The sequence below is a fragment of the Lygodium microphyllum genome, chromosome 3, assembly GCF_053477565.2.
Source record: "Lygodium microphyllum isolate KBCC chromosome 3, Lygodium_microphyllum_v1.1.10, whole genome shotgun sequence".
Classification (NCBI taxonomy): Eukaryota; Viridiplantae; Streptophyta; class Polypodiopsida; order Schizaeales; family Lygodiaceae; genus Lygodium; species Lygodium microphyllum.
The window spans coordinates 127,122,984-127,142,856 of record NC_141137.1 but is presented as its reverse complement, the minus strand read 5'-3'; the positions used below and the strand labels follow the sequence as shown (position 1 = coordinate 127,142,856).

General features: G+C 45.2%; 1 protein-coding gene across 3 annotated transcripts in view; it reads right to left on the bottom strand.

Moving 5' to 3' along the window:
* Positions 1-19,873, bottom strand: part of LOC148038872 (putative cyclic nucleotide-gated ion channel 20, chloroplastic) — a 207,409-nt gene that overhangs the window by 154,694 nt on the left and 32,842 nt on the right. For all 3 annotated transcript variants that reach the window (XM_087674759.1, XM_087674758.1, XM_087674760.1), the window contains exon 3: positions 2,008-2,106. In XM_087674759.1, coding sequence (XP_087530885.1) covers positions 2,008-2,106 — 99 coding nt within the window. The remainder of the gene's footprint in view (positions 1-2,007; positions 2,107-19,873) is intronic.

The window sequence follows — 19,873 nt, the reverse complement described above, 5'->3', positions numbered from 1 at the left end:
GCGCAGGTCTAGGGCGAGCACAACAGCGACTAACTGGCGGGAGCGGCGTCTGACAGGCAAGGGCGGCGGCTGACAGACGAGCGTGGCGGCTGATAGGCGTGGGCTGCGTCTGAGAGGCGATGGCGGCGGCTGGCAGGCGAGGGCTGCGTCAGACAGGCAAAGGCGAAGAGGTCTGGCAAGGCGATGGTGGACAGGGCGAGCAGGCAAGGGCGGATAGGGTGAGCAGGCGAGGTCGATGTGCAGGAGTGGTGGCAGGTCCCGCGACGGGCCGAACGGGTCAGACGGGCCAGTAGATCAACGCACAGGCTAGCAGGCGAGGACGACGTGCAGGTCTGGCAGCAGGTCCCGCGACGGGCCGAACAGGAGACGGGCCAATAGGTCAAGACGCAGCAACCGGCGAGGCAGTTCGCGGCAGCAGAAGGGTCGCCGTCTGTCTCCCCGCCATCGCACGCTCTCTCTCCCCGACCTTCGCTACCATCTCTCTCTCTCTCTTCTCTCTCTGCGTTCTCTCTCTCTCAGTCCTGCGCTTCCGCACCGCTGCACTCTGACACACCCCCCCCCCCCCCCCCCCCCCGAAAAAAAAGGAACTCCTAATAGAATCACAAAAGGAAAGTACAAATCTTTTTTAATAAAAACCCGAGTAGAGTACCCCATACAGCAAACAGATGTGTTTGGAAAGGTCTCAACACATGCATTTGCATGGTCAGTGTCTAATTCCAATACACTTACCTTATTTATTAATGATTTAATCCAAAATGCATATTGATAGGGTTCATCATTGCCAAGAGACAATGACTTAATAGATACATTAAGAGCCTTCTCAGAAGTAGTAGGTGGCTCATTAGGGTCACTATCAAATAAGGTATTACATGGTGCTTGTCTTTGTTCTTGTAGCATTTGTCAACAGTGTGACCAATACCCTTGCAATATCAACACTTGGGCGGTTGTTTCTTGGTGTAGAAGGCTACGAGGACTTGGTCAACATAGGACTTCTTGCAGCATTTCAAAATATCATGGCATCCAGGGATCTGCCAGAGAACATAGGACTTCTTGCAGCATTTCAAAAGATCATGGCATCAAGATATATGCTAGAGTGGTAAAGGATCGATTCACCTCATCTTGAAAGGCAACAAAGACAGATTGGAGATTACTCAATCGAGACCTATCACTTTGCTTGGAATGGCATACTCTCTCTCTCGCTCTCTCTCGCGCTTTGTGGCGTCGACGGGGTCAACAAAAGCGATCAATCTCTCTCTCTTCTTACGCCAAAATTCATCCATCCTATCCAAACAAGTCTTGTTCAAGAGCATAGAATCCATGATCCTGGACAATATTTTTACCTTCTAGGAATCCACAGCTCTTGCACGACCCAAGAGGTAGGACCTTAGTGTGCTACTTCATGATTTTGAGGAGGCTTACCATAGAGTTAATTGGTAGTTTCTTGATGGCACCGTGTTGAGGATGGCTTTTCCACAGCAGTGGGTCAGAGGCATAGTGGCTCTTTATTCCTTTGCCCATAGCCAAGTTCTTATTGGCAGTTCTATAGATGACAGCTGTAGCATACAGAGGTTGGTGAGAAAGAGATGCCTCCCTGCACCTCTACTTTTGTTTCATTTGTAGCAGAGGCCATGAACTGTTTTCTAAGAGATAGATCTACATATATCCATGGCATTAGATTACCCATCCCAAGGTTTAAAGAGTTGTTGGATGTAGAGTTTGCAAATGACCCTTCCTCTACTGCAAGCCACCCTTCATCACTCTTTAGCTCCAATTATGCACAATCATTTTGCTTCAATTCTAGAAGCCTTCTACCCTTTGGCACCTGTTTTCAAGTACATTCTTTGTGAAAAATACATAATTCCAAATGCCAGCTTTAGAAAAGAATTTATGTCAACTATAAATGCTAGGAACAAAAGCACAATTATGTAAACTAGAAACTGTTATAAATTTAGTCCCAAGCATTCAAACAAACAAACGCAGTCAGATCTGGAATTAAATGCAGCTTACTTGTAAAAGCATGTGAAAAACATAGACCAAGTCTGTGATGCTCCGCAGAATTGTTATAACTTTTGCCAAGGTCAGATTGAAATATATGCAATTGTAATTCTGCAAATAAGCATTTAAAAGCCTGTGAGAGCAAATAGTTGAATCAGACAGTATTCTATTACTGAAAACTGCAACTATAAGCTGTGAATTCTAACAAAGCCAACTGTTGAGACAAAACAATAAAAGAACATTTGTATCAACACCACCAGAAGTCAATAGGCAATCCACACTATGACTAATATGCAAAACATAAAGCTTGTTTCAATAAATGGAAAGTCATGTTTTCCAAGACTCTAATCAAGCCAAACATAATGTCAGATGAGGAACAGGTACAACATGAGGGCACATACTCCTGAAGGCTCAAACCATTTGTGACTGGCTTACTCCAAGCCATAATTATCTTCAGAAAGCAAGAGTGTAACGCTTGATAATATCTCATCAACTGCAGGAATAGATTCATGAATGGCCACTCTAAGAATATATATTCTCTGAAGTTCCAGATAGAAATGCTGTGTGTGTCATTGCTCCCCTGTCTACCTCACCACCTGCCCAGCATATGCAACCAGCTCCCTTCCTGGCACCTCTTGTCTGCCCATGCCCCTACCCCCAAAAGACCTCCCCTTCATGCTGCTGCTACAACCCCCTTGATGCTGCATTGGCAGGAAAGGCCACTGCCTTATCCCCTTCCCACCTCCTTCCTCATTTCAAAGACCCAAGATGTAATAACAAAGTCAAAGCTAGGTCTTCCAAAGCACCATTTTTACCTAGGGATCCAAGCTTATCATGTATCTCCTCCATCTTTGTGATGTGATCCTTAACAGTCAGGAAATTTGCAACCAACTCTTGCAAATTCATCTTGAGAGAGATTGTGTGGGCGAAGGTCTTGACCTAGTAAAGAAAACACAACCAAGTATAGACCTCTAAGGCATAGAAAATGTGAAGAATGTGAACAAGTACAGAATCATGGCAGCTGATGAGAGAAACAACATTGCAGGCCACTTGAGTCTCGAACCTTCCTCAATTAATCAGATTTACCACCTCATGATCAAAGATCATTCATGGTTGTCCATTAAAGCTAATGCGCTTTGGGGACTGTGCAAGTCTAAAGCCTAGTGGAAGCTAACAATGATGGAAGGATGGCATAACAAGACGTTGTTCAAATGCAAGGTATTCATTTGGCACATGTTGGTGGGTGGTCTTCCCCTTGATTTGGCTATTTGCCACCAAGGTATTTCCAATGGGTACTGTTTCTTCTGTACTATTGCAATGGAGTCTTCCCGTCCACCAATTTCTCTTGTCCTTTTGCCTGGAAATTTTGGCTTCTCCTTTTTTACATTTGGCATGTTGTGGTGGGCACCAAGATGCGTCCTTTTGATTGGGTTTTCAATAAGCCTAAACATCATGGTTCACTACAACCTCATGTGAAGATTATATTTCACTTTCTTAGATTCTAGGGCTTTTGGCATATTCGGGTCACGCCGCGCAATGCATTCCTTTTTAATGCTGCCTTAGGTATTCAGAATTATGTTGCCAAGCTTAAAGGGTTTCTTCAATGGCAACTTGATCTTATTTAGCATGCTAACACTTTGTCTACAAAGGATTTAGTACCTTGGCATCGAGTAGTCTCTTCAATTATTTGCCCTAATTGTTGTACTCCTCCTTTCTCATGTTGCTTGTAGAAGAGAGTTGAGTCTATGCATGATAACCTAGAGCCATCCAACATCTTCCAATCATGTAATCTTGTACTTTTTTCGTAATTAATAAACTACCTATTTTGAAAAAAAAACAACCTTGCTCAAGATTTGAGATGGCCCCATAAAGCTACCAAATCCAGTATAGATCCAGTCATCAAATCCACTCAAGAATGTGGAGTATGGGGGAGTGACAAAGGTCCTAAAAATCAAAAGTATCCAGAATACACTCAATCTTGCATGATCATAGGACCCAATTTAACCTATCAAGCTTAACTTTCACCGGGAGTTAGGGAAGGACCGGAGCTATGCCTTGATGGCCATCCATGAAATAAAAGATGCAAATGATGAAGAAAGATGGGAGCGATAAAGGGATGGTGGATGGAATAGTTGATCACATCTTGCATCTTAATCCTTGTCACAATCTCTGTGATCTTTGTATCCATCCTCCTGGTCTACATGATCATGGTCTCTACACCGATTCTCCCGATCTCAGTGGACTTGCAACAATCCTCACAGTCAAGGTGCTTGAAACATCACTCTTCACCATCTCAATCATCTATTTATGCAGTCCTCACGGTCTCTTTGAACACGTTCTCCATCTAATCTTGCAAATCATAGCAGTCCACCATGTATATCATTCAAATAACCTACAAAAAAACAAGAAAATGTGTTGTGTTCTAATAGGGATTGCCTTCTAGAAGGGATGATACTCTATTCCTGTTGAGAAATCCTTCACCCGCAGTTTGCGTTTAGGGTTTGCAGCCCCAAAAAGAGGCGCCATCCTAGACTGACTCTGTCTATTTATAGACAGCTCTCTCATTCATTCCTTACGGCTGATTCATTTAGTCCATCACCGCTTCTCTCCAGCCTCTCCACTGCCCTCACACCCCTTCAGGAGGACATTGTGGTTCGTGGTTCGTGACTGTCTTCATCGTTTCCTTGTGCTACGGCACCCTTGTTCCCTTGTATCACATTCACTCCATGATTCAGATCTTCATCATTCCATTCATCAGAGTTTCTTCTCTCTTCTCTTCTCTTCTCCATGTTTGCTGAGTTCACTCCGCGTTCCTCCCCACAAACCCTATTGTCTCACTGGTACGTCATCTTTTGACAATTCCCTCCTGTGTTTTCGTTACAACAACCTCCGAAGCTAAAAATTGTGAGTGTGAATAGCAAAAAAAACAAGGACATGGTGAGAAGAGAAGACGGAAACGAGATGAACACATTAAAGTCGAAAACTGAACACGAAGGTACAAGGCTGCAACTATCAACCCCTTCACACATGTCTAAGTGTTGGTGAGGGCACCCAATGGAGGCAAGAGATGATGACAAAAATGAGGGAATGGTGGAGTGAATGGAATATGGTGATGCATGGTGTAGTGGTGTTGAGAATAAATGATCCAAGGCCTAGAAAACTAGCCAGATTGCATTTAATGCAAGTCGAAGGACCAATCACATACTATCACCTGATCTAAATGAGGCTTCCTAGGTCTACGTGCCCATGCTAAAGGTGTCCGCCCTACCTACTTAGGGTTGCTGCCCATATTGGACATGCATACAAATTGAGAGCGCACTACTAGCAAGAAGAACCTCCACCTAAAATGCCTAGGGGAGAATAAGTGACCAACAAAGACTACGTTAGAGCTCCAAATGTCCTCATCTCACTTAAACCGCGGCTCATAGGTAGATGTCACGGCAACGTGAAAGTTTTAGATGCTTTGCTTACGCTAAGACATTTGATTAATTTAATAATTAAATGTACAATGTTGAGATGTATGTGATGCACATAGCAAATATTGTAACATTTCAAGGACCCCAAGGAAACAGTGGGTGTCAAAGGTAAAAGTTATAATAAGTTATGCCAATTGGGTTTTGGGTGACAATTGGAGTTTGTTTGGCCCTAGGACAATTAATCGGCCAATAAGTATCAGTGATGACACTAGGGACTAGGCATCATTAAATTGTGGATGGGCACATCTAATTTTGGGCAGGGTCAAAAGGGCTGAAATTAATTATCCAAATTAATTAGTTCTAAAGTTTATTTAAATGATTAGAAATTGTTAGAGAATGGAAAAACAAGGCTGCCCCTGGGCAAAAATTCCCATGCAAAGGGGAAAAGGCTGTTTGGGGCTGGTGGAGGCTCATTCAATGCATTCACATTATGGGAGAGAGAGAAGACAGGCTATTGATCAGTTCTTGTTGCAATGGAGACCTTTTGCATACCGCTAACTACAGCAAGAGACCCAACAAGATAGCCGACAACATTTATGGTTCTACAAGAGCTTGCAACAGCATTTAATACAGGCACCGGCAGTTTGTGGTTCCTCAAGCAACAAGCAACAGCTTCTAGGCTGATGAGGGCAGGGTGGCAGCCATTTTCCAAGGTTTCCGCGTGGAAATTCAGAAATTTCTCTCTCTACAGCATTCTCTCACCTTCTCCAACCTATTCTCTGATAACTCCAGCAAATCTCAACCATTTGAAGCATATCTCAGCCAATTTTGGTGGACAACAAAGGGATTTCTGCTGTAAACCCTAATCTACATCAAAAATTAGGGTTTAGCAGCCACATTGGGACCCGTGCCAACTATTAGAGGCATTGAAGACTGAAATCGACAGCTGGAATTCAAGGAATTTCCACAAATTTCAGATGCCAGTCCATCCTAATTGAGTTGGGGCAGCATTTGACAAGTCCCTGGTAAAGATCAAGAGGCAAATTACCCAAAAGGGCTCACTGATCATTTGTGACAGCAAGGGGTATATGGATCAACAAAGGAGACTAAGGAATCTTAGTTGTACTCCATCCAATTTCGATATAAGTTAAATAAATACCAAAAGGGGCACCAATTTTAGGGCCAACAAGGTGTCCAATGTCCAAGATTGTATGGTAAAGAGTGCATTTCAATTTTTTGTGAATTTGCTAATTGCTATAATTAAGTGTTTAATCAAGTTTTAAGTACCTTCTCCAAGAAGGAAGGTTGGTTTTCAATAGATGACCGTACAAAAACAAAAGACATGAACACATGCCTATTAACAAAAAAAAAACATATAGGAATGTGAAAATGGCATGCTATTTTGCTCCTCATTAGTGTGCATTTTGAACAAACTCAAGTGGATTGGTACATTCTAATCTCCACCTGACTTGCTCGAAATGAAGATGACTAACACACAAGAATAAATGATAGACTAAGACAATGACAAACTTCCCAAAGTCATCATTTGACTTAGAGTGAGGCTCAAAAACAAAAGTTGTACGCAGAAGAAGACAACATACAACATGACTGCTAACAAAGTGATCTTGAAGAACCAAGGATGGCAGAAGTTGGGGAGGGAGGGGGAATTAACAGACGAGGAGGGGATGGTGCAAAGGGAATAGGAAGATGAAGAGGTAACCTTGAAGGAAGGCTAATACTAAGAGTAGGGTGCAATGGGGGTAGCTGAATTAGATCCAATTGTAGGTACACCATTTTCTTCTTCGCCATTTTCTTTTTGTTTGTTTAAAAAACTGCATTTTTTGTTCGCCCATCCTTGCAAGGTAGGTGATGACACCATTTGGGCGTGCACAATGGAAGCAAATCATGAACACACAAAGAGAAAGGAAGAGAGAGACAAAGAGAACAACTAAAGAAGGAACAAAACTGAGATGATCTTAAGCCGAATACAAGGCTGCTACAGTCAGCCCCTGCACATTGCTAGATTGCAACAATGAGGACTCCAGAATGTGGCACAAGAGACAAAGAATGTAGGCGATGAGGAGTATGGAGGCGACTGAAACTGGCAATGATATGCAGCAAAAACAGTAGTGGCTTTATATAGATGATGCCCTCTAAATCTGTTTGACCTGCTGCCGTAAGTGGCAGAAATGCCTGTCTGACCTGTAGCAAAAAATGGTGAAAATAATGGTCTGCCTGGGTGCCACGTGGCAAGCTGGACATACAGCTGACATTTGGGCAGAAAATGACCACAACTGGCTGGAAATTCATGTAAATGCCGAGCAGGAAAAATGCACACAACAGAACAAAGTCAGAGCTCCTCCATCTCCATCAAACTTTGATGGAGCTCACAACCAGAAGGTGACAGCACAATACACTAAATGCTAACAGAGGGAAGATGATGGAGAGCTTTGGAGTAGTTTGGATGTGATAATGAAAGAACAAAGATAACTTTTTTTAGGGTCTTTTGTGGAGCTAAATTAAGACTACATGCAAGAAAATTTTGTGTTCAGGCTGTCCTTTAATGTCGGTAGCTCAACAGCATGTGCTGCAGGTTGAGCCACAATGGCACCAGCAATACCTGCCTCTCCAATCATATTAACCATGCTCCTAATGATTGTGTCCATTTTGAATCCAACATTAGCAACTACAAATCTCATCACAAGTGATGGCAGTTCCAGCCTTGACTTTCCCTCCAAAAGGAGTTCTTGGGACATACACCATATTCTTGTCAACATAGCGAGTATGAGAGACATCATCTAGATAGAACATCATCATCTGTGCCTTTGGGCCACCTTTTCCAGGAATTTGTCTAAGGGTTGGTTGACATCTTGAAGTTGAGCAACTTATCCCGAAGTCTTCCTTGGCCTGGAAACTAGCTACCATTGTAAGAAAAAGTAAATATTTGTTTCTTCAGAAGTAGCAATGCATTGTACTTGCCTCCGGCCAGCATGGAAGTTGTCTTCTCTAATTTAAAAACTCTTTTTGGTGTGCAATGCAACACAAAACTTAGCTACTATGTGTGCACTTTAAAATGTTGGATCGCAATAGTGGATCTTAACTTGGTTCTCAACCTATGGCAGCTCATCATCGAAGAAGTTGTTCAGCTCACAATCCCTGATTTCCATGGCATCACTGCTTGACCCTCTCGCAAAAGGGTCAGCTCATCTGCACTTCAGAAAGCCCTATATTTTGATCCACTCCTAACACATTCGAGACCACATTCGTCACCTTCAATATCATTGCCCTCAATGTTCCCAGCTGCACTACATGTATGCACTTTCCTATGTGGAACATCAACCACACTATTGGCCCAAGCACCCTTTTAGAATCATAATCATCCAGATAAAGCGGATAATGATACAAAGTACAAAAATAATCTTGCTGAACCAAAAATAATTAAAGTGGACTCCGACATGCTTTGTCTTCAGCTTGATGATGGGGTTACAAGCTAGTGCAATGGTACTCTAGTTGTCGCGAAAGACCACTGTTGGAATGTCACATGGAAACTGAAGTGCCGCCAACCTGTTCGCCTGTCCTGGACCAGCCGGTCAGCTCCTGGGTATAGGCAGTCCGCCCATATTATGGGCAGGATGGACATTATAGTGCAGTCGGCCAGTTTTGGGCCAGGTCGGCCAGTTTGGAGGCTGGGGGGCTATATATAGCAGTCCCCCCCCATCAGTCCCACATACTGTTTTGTAGATTTCAGCACACTCTCCCTCCTCTCCCACTCCGGCATTGGTGCTGCCATTGTTTCCAGCCTGATCTGGTGCCCTCACTAATGCTTTGGGTTGCGTGGAGGGACTGATCAGTCCACACCTTTGTATTTAGCATTCATTTCAGTCAGTGCAACTTTTTTTTTTTTTCATAATGGATGTTATTTTTATAAAGTACTAAACAACAAAAGAGTTACAAGTCATGGCAAAGACACAGAGGAAATTGCCATATGTCAGGGAAGTAAGTCCTCCCGAGGGAGTAAGTCAGAGTGCCGAATGAGATCTATCTGCCAATGCAAGAGACATTTAAGCCTAGCAATATGTTCTTGAACATTAGAGGCCGAATCAAAAAGAAAAGCATTCCGAATGGTCCAATTGTGCCAACAACCCCAGTATCTAAGAAAGTGAAACAAGATCTTCATATGCGACTGTGCCGGTGTGGGGTATTTGGGCCGCACAAAAACCCAATCAAAAGGGCTTAGCGAGAAACCAACCACTGCTCGCCAAACTGCTAACAAGAGTGACCAGATTTTCTTAGCGAGAGGGCAAGAAATAAATCGATGATGGACCGATTCCACACTGGTGGTGCAAAAGAAACAATTGCCGTTGGAGATTCGACGCTTGGAAAGGGCTGAAGCAAGAGGAAGACCACCAATCATCACCCTCCAAAGAAAGACCTTGCATTTGAAAGGTGCCTTGTTCAACCAGCCCTCCATCACGGTTACCTTCCACCATGAAGTCAGTGCAGATTTTCTTCCTTCATTTTTTTCTTTCTCTCTCTTCCTCTGTGTTCGTGTTTCTTCTTCCATTGCGCACTCTCACATGGTATCATCGCCTAACTGAGAGCACGGAGGAGCTTCCATTGACAGAGAGACACCATTCCCTTCCTTGCTGCTGCCATATCTTCTCCAACAGCCAAGGCGGCTCATTCTGGTAGTCCACACGCTTGCATTTGCTGCACGCGGCAGTTTCTAAGGCTGCCACGTCATCACCTCACTCCTCCGGCGCATTTTCTGCAAGGCGGCCTTCCCCACAGCTGGGCGACACTCCTGCTGGCGTTTTGCTATTTCGCAGGTTTTCTCACCCTCTGTCGGCCCTCCTCTTGCTGGCGACCTCATCCTAGGCTGCATTTTGGTGTTTAGTGGCTTCTGCTTCAATGATCTACATCATCCATACTTGCGTTTTGCAGCTCCAGGTATTGGGTGACCTCAAAACCCCGCGCTTTGGTGGTCTGCTTGGTGGTTGGTGACCCCTCTGGTTGTGATCATTCGGCATTGATGTGTTTGGTGTTTGCAAATGTGGAAGATATCTTACCAGTTTTCAGGCTTTGATGACTCAAAGGATGAGCTCCTTTCTCATCATTTCTCTGAGCGGAGATGGGATTATCAGGAGTTTCGTGATCGACGAGAGGAGACTCCTCGCACCCGTCCTTCTTCAATCCATGCATCTCAGAGGGTTCCATCTACACCGAAGGTTCCATCGATGAAGACTGCTTCAGATGTTCGGATGCCTTCCTTGTTTCCCTCGATACAGGTGCCCATACTCCCTTCCTTTCTGAAGGAAGACAAGTTGGATGGTTCCAACTCTCCCTTTGGTCGTGCAAGGTGGAGTGCATCCTCGATACATTCGACCTATGGGAGCTTGTTTCTTCACCCATCGACCGTCCCCCCGTGGATCCGTCAAATGGAGCTTCTATGGACCGTGCAGCTTTGTGAGATAGGCTCAACTCTCGAGCCCGTTCCTTTCTCTTTATGAGTCTTTACGACTCTGTTCTTGTTCATGTTCATAGGTTAAAGACCGCGGCGGAAGTGTGGAAGAAGCTTGCATCTTTGTACCAGCATAAGACGTTCACCCACAAGATTTCTTTGGAGAAGAAGTTGTGGATGCTCAGTCTTGATGATTCTTCTTCTATGAAGGAGCACATCACGAAGATGGAGGACATGCGAGGCGAGCTAGCCTCTCTTGGTCGGGTGATTTCGTCCGAGGATATGGCGATGATTCTCTTGACTCAGCTGCCCTCACCTCCATATGGTGTCTTCTATACCAGCCTCATCACCTCAAGGACCCGCGAGAAACTCCTATGGGAGGAACTTTCCCCGCTTGTCTTGGAGCATGACGAGCGTCTCAGAGAGGTGGGTGCCAGTGGCTCCATCAAGGCTTTTACTGCAGGTACCGGTGGCGGCAAGAAAAAAAAGCAACAGAAGGAGAAGGCCAAGGACAAGAAGGAGGAGGACAAGAAGGATGCGACGAAGAAGAAGCCCAAGTGCCCACATTGTGGGAAGGGCACTCATCCCGAGGAGAAATGTTGGCAGAAGTACCCCCATCTGAAGCCCAAGGAGAAGGACTCGAAGGCGGCCCCAGCCACGACAGAGTCTGCTTTTGTGCATGTCTTTGTTGAGGAGGATACGGCCCTAACTTCTACCACTCAGGAGAAGCCTTGGCTTGTGGACAGCGGAGCATCTTCTCACATGACCTTTACACAGGATTGGCTTCAGGATCTTCGTTCGAGAGGGGGCACCGTCACCATTGGTGACAACTCTACAGTTCCTGTTCGAGGAGTGGGAACTTTACCTATGTTTTCTGACAGGCGGCCTTCTTCTGCCAAAGTTCTTTATGTACCTGATTTGGGATTTAACCTTTTGTCTGTGCATGGTCTTACTCAACTAGATACCAGAGTCATTTTTTACCCAGGATGCTGTCACAGTGGAGGATGCTTCTATAGGTGATGCTCTTTGGATAGGTACACAAGAGGGTGGGTTGTACAAGCTCACAACCTTGGCTGCGAGGGCTTCCCATGAGCTTGGGCTGCTTTGGCATGCTCATTATGGGCATCTGAACCTTGATTCGATTCGGCGGGCTTCTCGGAGGAAGATGGTAGAGGGACTTCCAAATTTCTCTCCTCTTCACACTTTATGCCCCAGCTGCTTGAGGGGCAAGCAGCATAGGCAGCCTCACCTACAGGTTGCTTCCAGGAGGGCTTCTTCACCACTTGAGTTGGTTCACACCGACCTTTACGGACCTATGGGCACGGCCTCCCTTGGGAAGGCCAAGTATCTGATGCTGATTGTGGACGACTTCAGTCGTTATGTGTGGCCTTACTTCTTGGAGTACAAGAGCAAGGCGTACTCCCGTTTCTGCAAAAAAGTGGCAGGTGTTTGTGGAGACACAAACTACTTCCAAAGTTCGTGGTGTTCGAGCTGATCACGGTGGCGAGTTTGCTTCTCACCTTTTCTCTCAGTTTTGCAGGGATCACGGCATTCAGGTGGAGTATTTCCATCCGAACACACCATCCGAGAATGGTGTGGTGGAGCGTGCGAATTGGACCATGGTGGAGATGGCCCGATCCATGCTGGAGCATAGGAGTCTTCCTCACTCCCTTTGGGGTGAGACGGTGGCTACGGTGGTGCATATTCGCAACTGCTCTCCGACTTCGGCATTGCAGGACATGACTCCTTTTGAGGCTTTCTTTGGGAGGAAGCCTTCCGTATCCCACTTTCGCATCTTTGGATGTGATGCTTTTGTCCATGTGGACAAGAAGAAGAGGAAGCTCGACTCTAAGTCGAGACAGCTTATCTTCATGGGCTATAGCATGACCACAAAGGGATATCGGCTCTACGACCCGACGAAACGGAAGATTGAGGTCAGCAGGGATATGATCTTGGATGAGGCTTCAGCCTCTGAGGATCCGATTGATGGTTCTATTACAGGTGCTTCTACATCATCGATGGACCCTCTCCCACCTTCTTTCCCTACTCTTCCTTGCAGGATGCCTCTTAGCTCCTCTCTTTCTTCTTCGGTTCCTCCCCCTCCTATTCCTCCTTCTTCTTCGAGTACTTCCACCCCTTCAGCCTCCCCTCCGGAGTCTTCTAGGGATCCACAGCCATCCGATGGGGAGCCTTCTTCAGATGAGGAGGATCTACTTTCCCTTGGTGAGGGGCCGTCCCTTTCAGAGACAGGTGCTTTGCAGGTTCCGAAGGCTACTCGGTCTCCCTTGCAACAGCAAGAGTCTCTTAGGATTCCTTTGTGGTATCGCCAGCTTATGCAAGATTCATATGTTACTCACTTTCCTGCTTCTTCTACAGGCCCACACAGATCAGCCTGATTACAAGCTTAGCGGGATAGTTCACTTTGTGTGAACTATGCTCTTATGTCTCAGATTCTTCAGGATTCCGAGCCTTCCACAGTGGAGGAGGCTTTTGCACAAGATGTTTGGAGACAGGCTATGCAGGCCGAGCTCGGATTCCATCGAGCGCAATCATACTTGGGAGCTTGTACTACGTCCCAAGAAACGGAAGGTGATAGGTGTCAAATGGGTCTTTAAGACCAAGTACCTTGCCGATGGCTCCAAGTTGGACAAGCACAAAGCTCGGCTTGTTGCCAAGGGTTTTGCACAACGGGCGGGTTTGGATAACTTTGAGACTTTTGCTCCTACATCTCAGATGTCCACCATTCGAGTTCTTTTGGCTCTTGCAGCTCACTACCGTTGGCCTGCTTACCAAATGGATGTCAAGTCAGTCTTTCTGAATGGCATACTTGAGGAGGAGATCTATGTTTCTCAGCCTCCCGGTTTTCTTGTGCAGGGGAAGGAGGATCACGTCTACAGGCTGCGGAAGGCCCTTTATGGCCTGAAGCAAGCTCCTCGTGCTTGGTGCCAGCGGATTGACTGCTTCTTTCTACAGTGTGGTTTACAGCACTCCGATCATAACCCCAACCTCTACTTTAGGGTTGCGGATGATCTTTGTGTTTTGCTTATCTTGTATGTAGATGATCTTATTATTACAGGGAGCGACACTCAGCAGGTGGAGCACACTCGGTCTATTCTTCGGCAGGAGTTTGACATGACGGATCTAGGGATCCTTCACTTCTTTCTAGGTCTAGAGATCTATCAGTTGACACAGGGCATCTTTATCTCGCAAAACAGGTACATCTTCGAGCTTCTTTCAGAGTTTGGTATAGCCGAGTGTCGGCCTATTTCATGCCCCATGGACCTTGAGTCCAAGATTTTGGCAGATGGCATTCCCCTTTCTGATGCCACCCGTTACAGGTGCCTTGTTGGCTCGCTTATCTGGCTTATTCACACCCGGCTGGATATCTCTTTTGTGGTGGCTTTGTTGTCTTCTTTCTTGAAAACTCCTACACAAGATCACTGGAGGGCAGCCTTGCGTGTTCTTCAGTATTTGCAGGGGACTCGATCCTATGGGATCCTGTATGGAGACGGGACTACTCTTTCTGGATGGAGTGATTCTAATTAGGCAGGTGATGTGGATTCGAGACAATCCACTACAGGTTATGCTTTCACCCTTGGATCTAGTGTTGTCTCTTGGAGCAGCAAGAAGCAGCCTACTGTGGCACTTTCTTCTACAGAGGCTGAGTATCGGGCCTTATGTTCGACCACTATGGAGGCAATTTGGCTCCGTCGCTTGATGATTGGGCAGGTGATGTGGATTTGAGACGATCCACTACAGGTTATACTTTCACCCTTGGATTCGGTGATGTCTCTTGGAGCAACAAGAAGCAGCCTACTGTGGCACTTTCTTCTACAGAGGCTGAGTATCGGGCCTTATGTTCGACCGCTATGGAGGCAGTTCACTCCATCGCTTGATGGAGGAGATTGGCTTTTCCCATATGGGACCTACAGAGCTGCGTATGGACAACCAGAGTGCCCTTGCTCTGGCAAAGAACCCGGTGTTTCATGCTCGCACGAAGCACATTGAGGTTCGGTACCACTATGTTCGAGAGCGGATCATGGATTCGGAGCTGGCGGTGGCCTATTGTCCCACGGCGGACAATGCGGCTGATCTCATCACGAAGCCTTTGTCTCAAGCTTCTTTGCTTCATCACATGCCGAGGTCTTCAGACCCTCCTAGGATCTGAGAGGGGGTGTTAGCCTATCCTAGGCCAGTCGGTCAGCTCCTGGGTATAGGTAGTCGGCCCATATTATGGGCAGGATGGACATTATAGTGCAGTCGGCTAGTTTTGGGTCAGGTCGGCCAGTTTGGAGGCTGGGGGGCTATATATAGCAGCCCCCCCCAATCAGTCCCACATACTATTTTGTAGATTTCAGCACACTCTCCCTCCTCTCCCACTCCGGCATTGGTGCTGCCATTGTTTCCAGCTTGATCTGGTGCCCTCACTGATGCTTCAGGCTGCGTGCAGGGACTGATCAGTCCACACCTTTGTATTCAGCATTCATTTCAGTCAGTGCAGATTTTCTTCCTTCATTTTCTGCTTTCGCTCTCTTCCTCTATGTTCTTGTTTCTTCTTCCGTTGCACACTCTCACACAACCAACCCCTCAGACGGCCTCTGTGGTGCCATTAAAGATAACCCTATACTCAGCCTCATCAATGGAAGCAGCCATCATCTCCTATACCTAGGGAAAAGATGAAACCACCAAGTGAATACCCGGTGTCAAGATCTCCTACCCAGTCAAAATCTATCTATCTCTACAAAATCAAACCACAACCATAGTGTAAACCATAAGAATAAGTACACTAAACATACCTCAATACACAAACAAGAAATCCAATGTGACATTTTTGGAGCATTGTAATATTGACTAAGCAAAGAAACAAGTAAGCTAAAGCTGACTTAGTATGAATCAATCAAAGAAGCTTCCCTAGCATAGACCAATAGGTGTGTGCATCGAAGGATTGACCATGAAGATCCTTAGACAACTTCACAATAAGATCAAGAAGCCTGGCCACATGCTGTGTCTAATCAATACAATACTGCTCCACTAACTAAAGGGCATATTTTTTACATCATACATGCATGATCATACAAATAATAGAAGTGTGGGCTTGAGAGAGAGAAGGTTGAGAGAAATTGTTTGAATCTCAAATAACCTAATCTCATGGGAGAATCATATTAATATAAGGAGCATTTAGCTCATCCCAAAGTGCAGTTCCAATGGGAAAGATGTATCCATTAAGTTGGTATCTTATGATACTAATACGTAAGGTACGGTCCCTAAAGTATGGTATAGTATGAAACCTTTCGTACGTGGTACTAGTGCAACTATGTTCTTACCACTATTGGTTTTTTCTCCCAAAGAAGAGGAAACCAACCGTCACCCCTCTGAATAGATGTAAGTAGAGAACTTCTTGCGGACTTGATCATGTAGCCTCGCATAACGCAAGAACTAACACTCGAATTCATAGGTCGGAAATCTAGGCAATAAGATAATGTGCTGGATAAAATGGAAGTATTTGTCGGGCAACTTGTTCAAGAAAATGTAACCCAATCATCATCTAACTTCGGAGAGCCAGTAGCAACAAACTCGTCTAGTAACCTCTGATATTCTGCCAACTTAACTTTCAGATCATCCCCTTCATTAATGCAAAACTCCTAAAGCTCAAGATTGATGTTTATACGACGAGTACGATCTCAGGCCGCATAGCAATCAATAAGATGACTCCAATATTCCGATGCAAGAGGGAAGTGATGTAACTAAGAGTGAAACTTAGGAAGCAAACCCTGCATCAACTCGACATTGGTTGTGGCATTGCGATTTCTCCATAGACGCATGTTATTAGGATGGGCTAGGTGAGGCATAGGCTCAAGACCAACAACAAGGTCCCAAAGACCCTGAGATTCAGCACTTGCTATATATAAGTGGTGGAAAGGATTACACTTGAAAATAGGCCTCATGTGCCCACCAAACATTGGAGAAGTGTGCACGATGGATCAAAATGTGTGCATGGGATGACTAGGCATGGGCATTGTCGTCGCATGAAGACCCCATGGTGGAGGGATAGGGGCAGGTGGAGCAAAGGATGGAAATCCCTCCACAGGAGTGACCCATGGAAAGTGTAATGACACACCATAAGCAGAGGATGGAAATCCCTGCATCTAAGATGTCATGGTACGTGTGAGTAGCTCGCAGGGGTAGTGAGGGAGATGCCCATCACAACTGTCCTAGGTGAAAAAGATGTGCCTACATGAGAAAAGGTAAAGGAAACTATGTTAGAGGGTGGCATTCCCTATAACGAAGTCCCATAGTGCGGAATGGCTCGTGGGAAAGGGTAGCTGACAATGTTAAGAGGTGGAATGTCCCCTAACAAGGCACTGTGATGTGAATATGAAATAGAGAATGAGAATGTGCTAGGAGCGGAGACAGAGGGTCCAGCAGTGGCATTTCCCATTTTTCTTTGCCTTTTCTATGTCATGGGCAGCCTTGCTAGATGGCTTTTCCATATCAACTTTGGGCTGAATTTTTACATACTACTTTGCTTTACCCTTGCCTTTGTATTAGAGAGTGTCGCTACATCACTTGAAAGTATAGCAATATTTTTCCAAGTATGTTCCTCTTGTAACAAGAGGGCTTTCAACTCCACAAATGTAAGGGGTTGCTGCCTCTCCTCCCCCCTTCAAAGATAAATTCAATGAGGTCTGGAACCCAACATAAGACTCTAGAAGTGAATTCAAAGTGATATTCACCATTTTTGCATCCAAAATAACTTCATCAATATTCAACAATTGCTCATGTATGTCATGCAAGTGTGTAAGGTGATCAACCATGCTATCACCCTCATCCATATGTGCATTAGCCAAGTCTATTTGCACATAAGAGATCCTGGCTTCATTCCTAGCTGCAAACATGCTTTCCAAGACATCCCAAGTTGCTTTAGAGGTCCTACACAACAAAGCCTATGCATCCTTCGAATCCCATCTCCTCTAAACTACTATAGGAGGAGCGGAGGCAGCAGGAGGAGCGATCGGCTGTCCTCTAGCACCATGCTGAGGTGTTTAAGGTGCAAGCTCCCCCAATATCTACAAATCACCAGTGACATTGTCCCAAAGATCCTTCACAATAAGTAGATTGTGCACTATAAAACTCTGCAAGGGATAGTTGGTGCCATCCAACTTATCCTCCTGAGTGAGGACTCCCAAAATGTTGTTGTGATCCCTGGTGTCCTGATTTGACATTGCTGCAAATTAATGCACAAATTCAGCAGCAAAACACTTCCAAACTGTGTAAAATGTACTCTTTCCAGTACCAAAATCCCAACAAGAGATATTAATACAAGTACAAATTGTCCAACTCCTTGAAAAGAGTGCCCATTTTGCACAAATCAGCACCCAATCTGCAATTTACAGCAATTCATTACTACACCACTGTATGTGTTAGAATATCAAGCTCCCATTACTCTTCACTTAGTCTATCTTTATGTGTGTGACCGACATTAGCTGGATACAGCTATACACGTGTGTGATATTCAATAGGTCAGTGTAGTCAATGACTTAACCACAGTTAGTCTTGGTTAGTCATACCTATGTGTGTAAGTCTTTTTCAATTAGTATGATGGAAGAATAATGAAAGAAGAACAACAAAGAGCTGAGGCTCATCTTCTGCTCCACTCTTTTTTTTCGTAAAAGGTAATTGTTTTAATTACGAAAAAAGGTACAAGTTTGCATGATTACAAGATACACGATGGCTCTACCCCATCATGTGTACACACTGACTCTCTACAAGAACCAAAGAACCAAAGAGTTACAAAGTCATGGCAAAGACACAGAGGAAATTGCCATATGCCAGGGACGTAAGTCCTCCCGAGGGAGCATGTCAGAGTGCCGAAGAAGATCTATCTGCCAATACAAGAGACCTTTAAGCCGCGCAATATGCTGCCGAACATTAAAGGCGGAATCAAAAAGAAAAGCATTCCGAATGGTCCAGTTATGCCAACATCCCCAATATCGAAGAAAGTGAAACAAGATCTTCATATGAAGCTGTGTCAGTGTGGGATATTTGGCCTGCGCAAAAACCCAATCAAATGGGCGTAGCGAGAAACCAACCACCGCTCGCCAAATGGCCGACAAGAATGACTAGATTTTCTGAGAGATGGGGCAAGAAATAAAACGATGACGAGCAGATTCCACAGTGGTGGTGCAAAAGAAACAGTTGCCATTGGAGATTCGACGCTTGGAAAGGGCTGAAGACCACCAATGGTTTTTGGAGTCATCAAAGGAGTCTGTGCCTGGAAAGACCTTATATTTGAAGAGTGTCTTGTTCAACCAGCCCTCCATCACAGTTACCCTCCACCATGACCTGGATTTATGCAATCATCACCCTCCAAAGGTCATGGTGGAGGGTAACTGTCATGGTGCATAAATCCAGGTCATGGTGGAGGGTAACTGTGATGGAGGGTAACCAATCATCACCCCCAAAGAAAGACCTTATATTTGAAGAGTGTCTTGTTCAACCAGCCCTCCATCACAGTTACCCTCCACCATGACCTGGATTTATGCAATCCCATAGAGTATTAGCTTTAGTAACCAGCCATTGATGATCTTTAATCAGAAGATGATACATCTGGTTAGCTGAAGCCTTTTCTAAATTCAGCCGGCCTGCAAAGTCCCGGTCTTGCCAGGGACGATCCGTAGCAAGGGCAGGAAAGGGTTGTCTGCTCTGGAGCACCATCAAAAGCTGTTCCCATAAATACCTGTATCCATGAGGGATCCTGAAAAGCCTCCTAGCTGTACGAAACGATATCAACACATTGCGACTGGCAAGGGTGGCATCCGCTACCGAAGTTAAGCCCAAATGTGCCATGCGGTTGAATTTAGGTCGAAGTACCTTCCCACGAAATTAACCGCGAGACTGCCAACAATTCCAATTGAAAAGAATTAGTAGCTAAGCGACTTCCGCTCCACTCTGTCTCTCTCCCTCTCTTCAACATAGTATCAGAGCTTGAACGCCTGAAGCC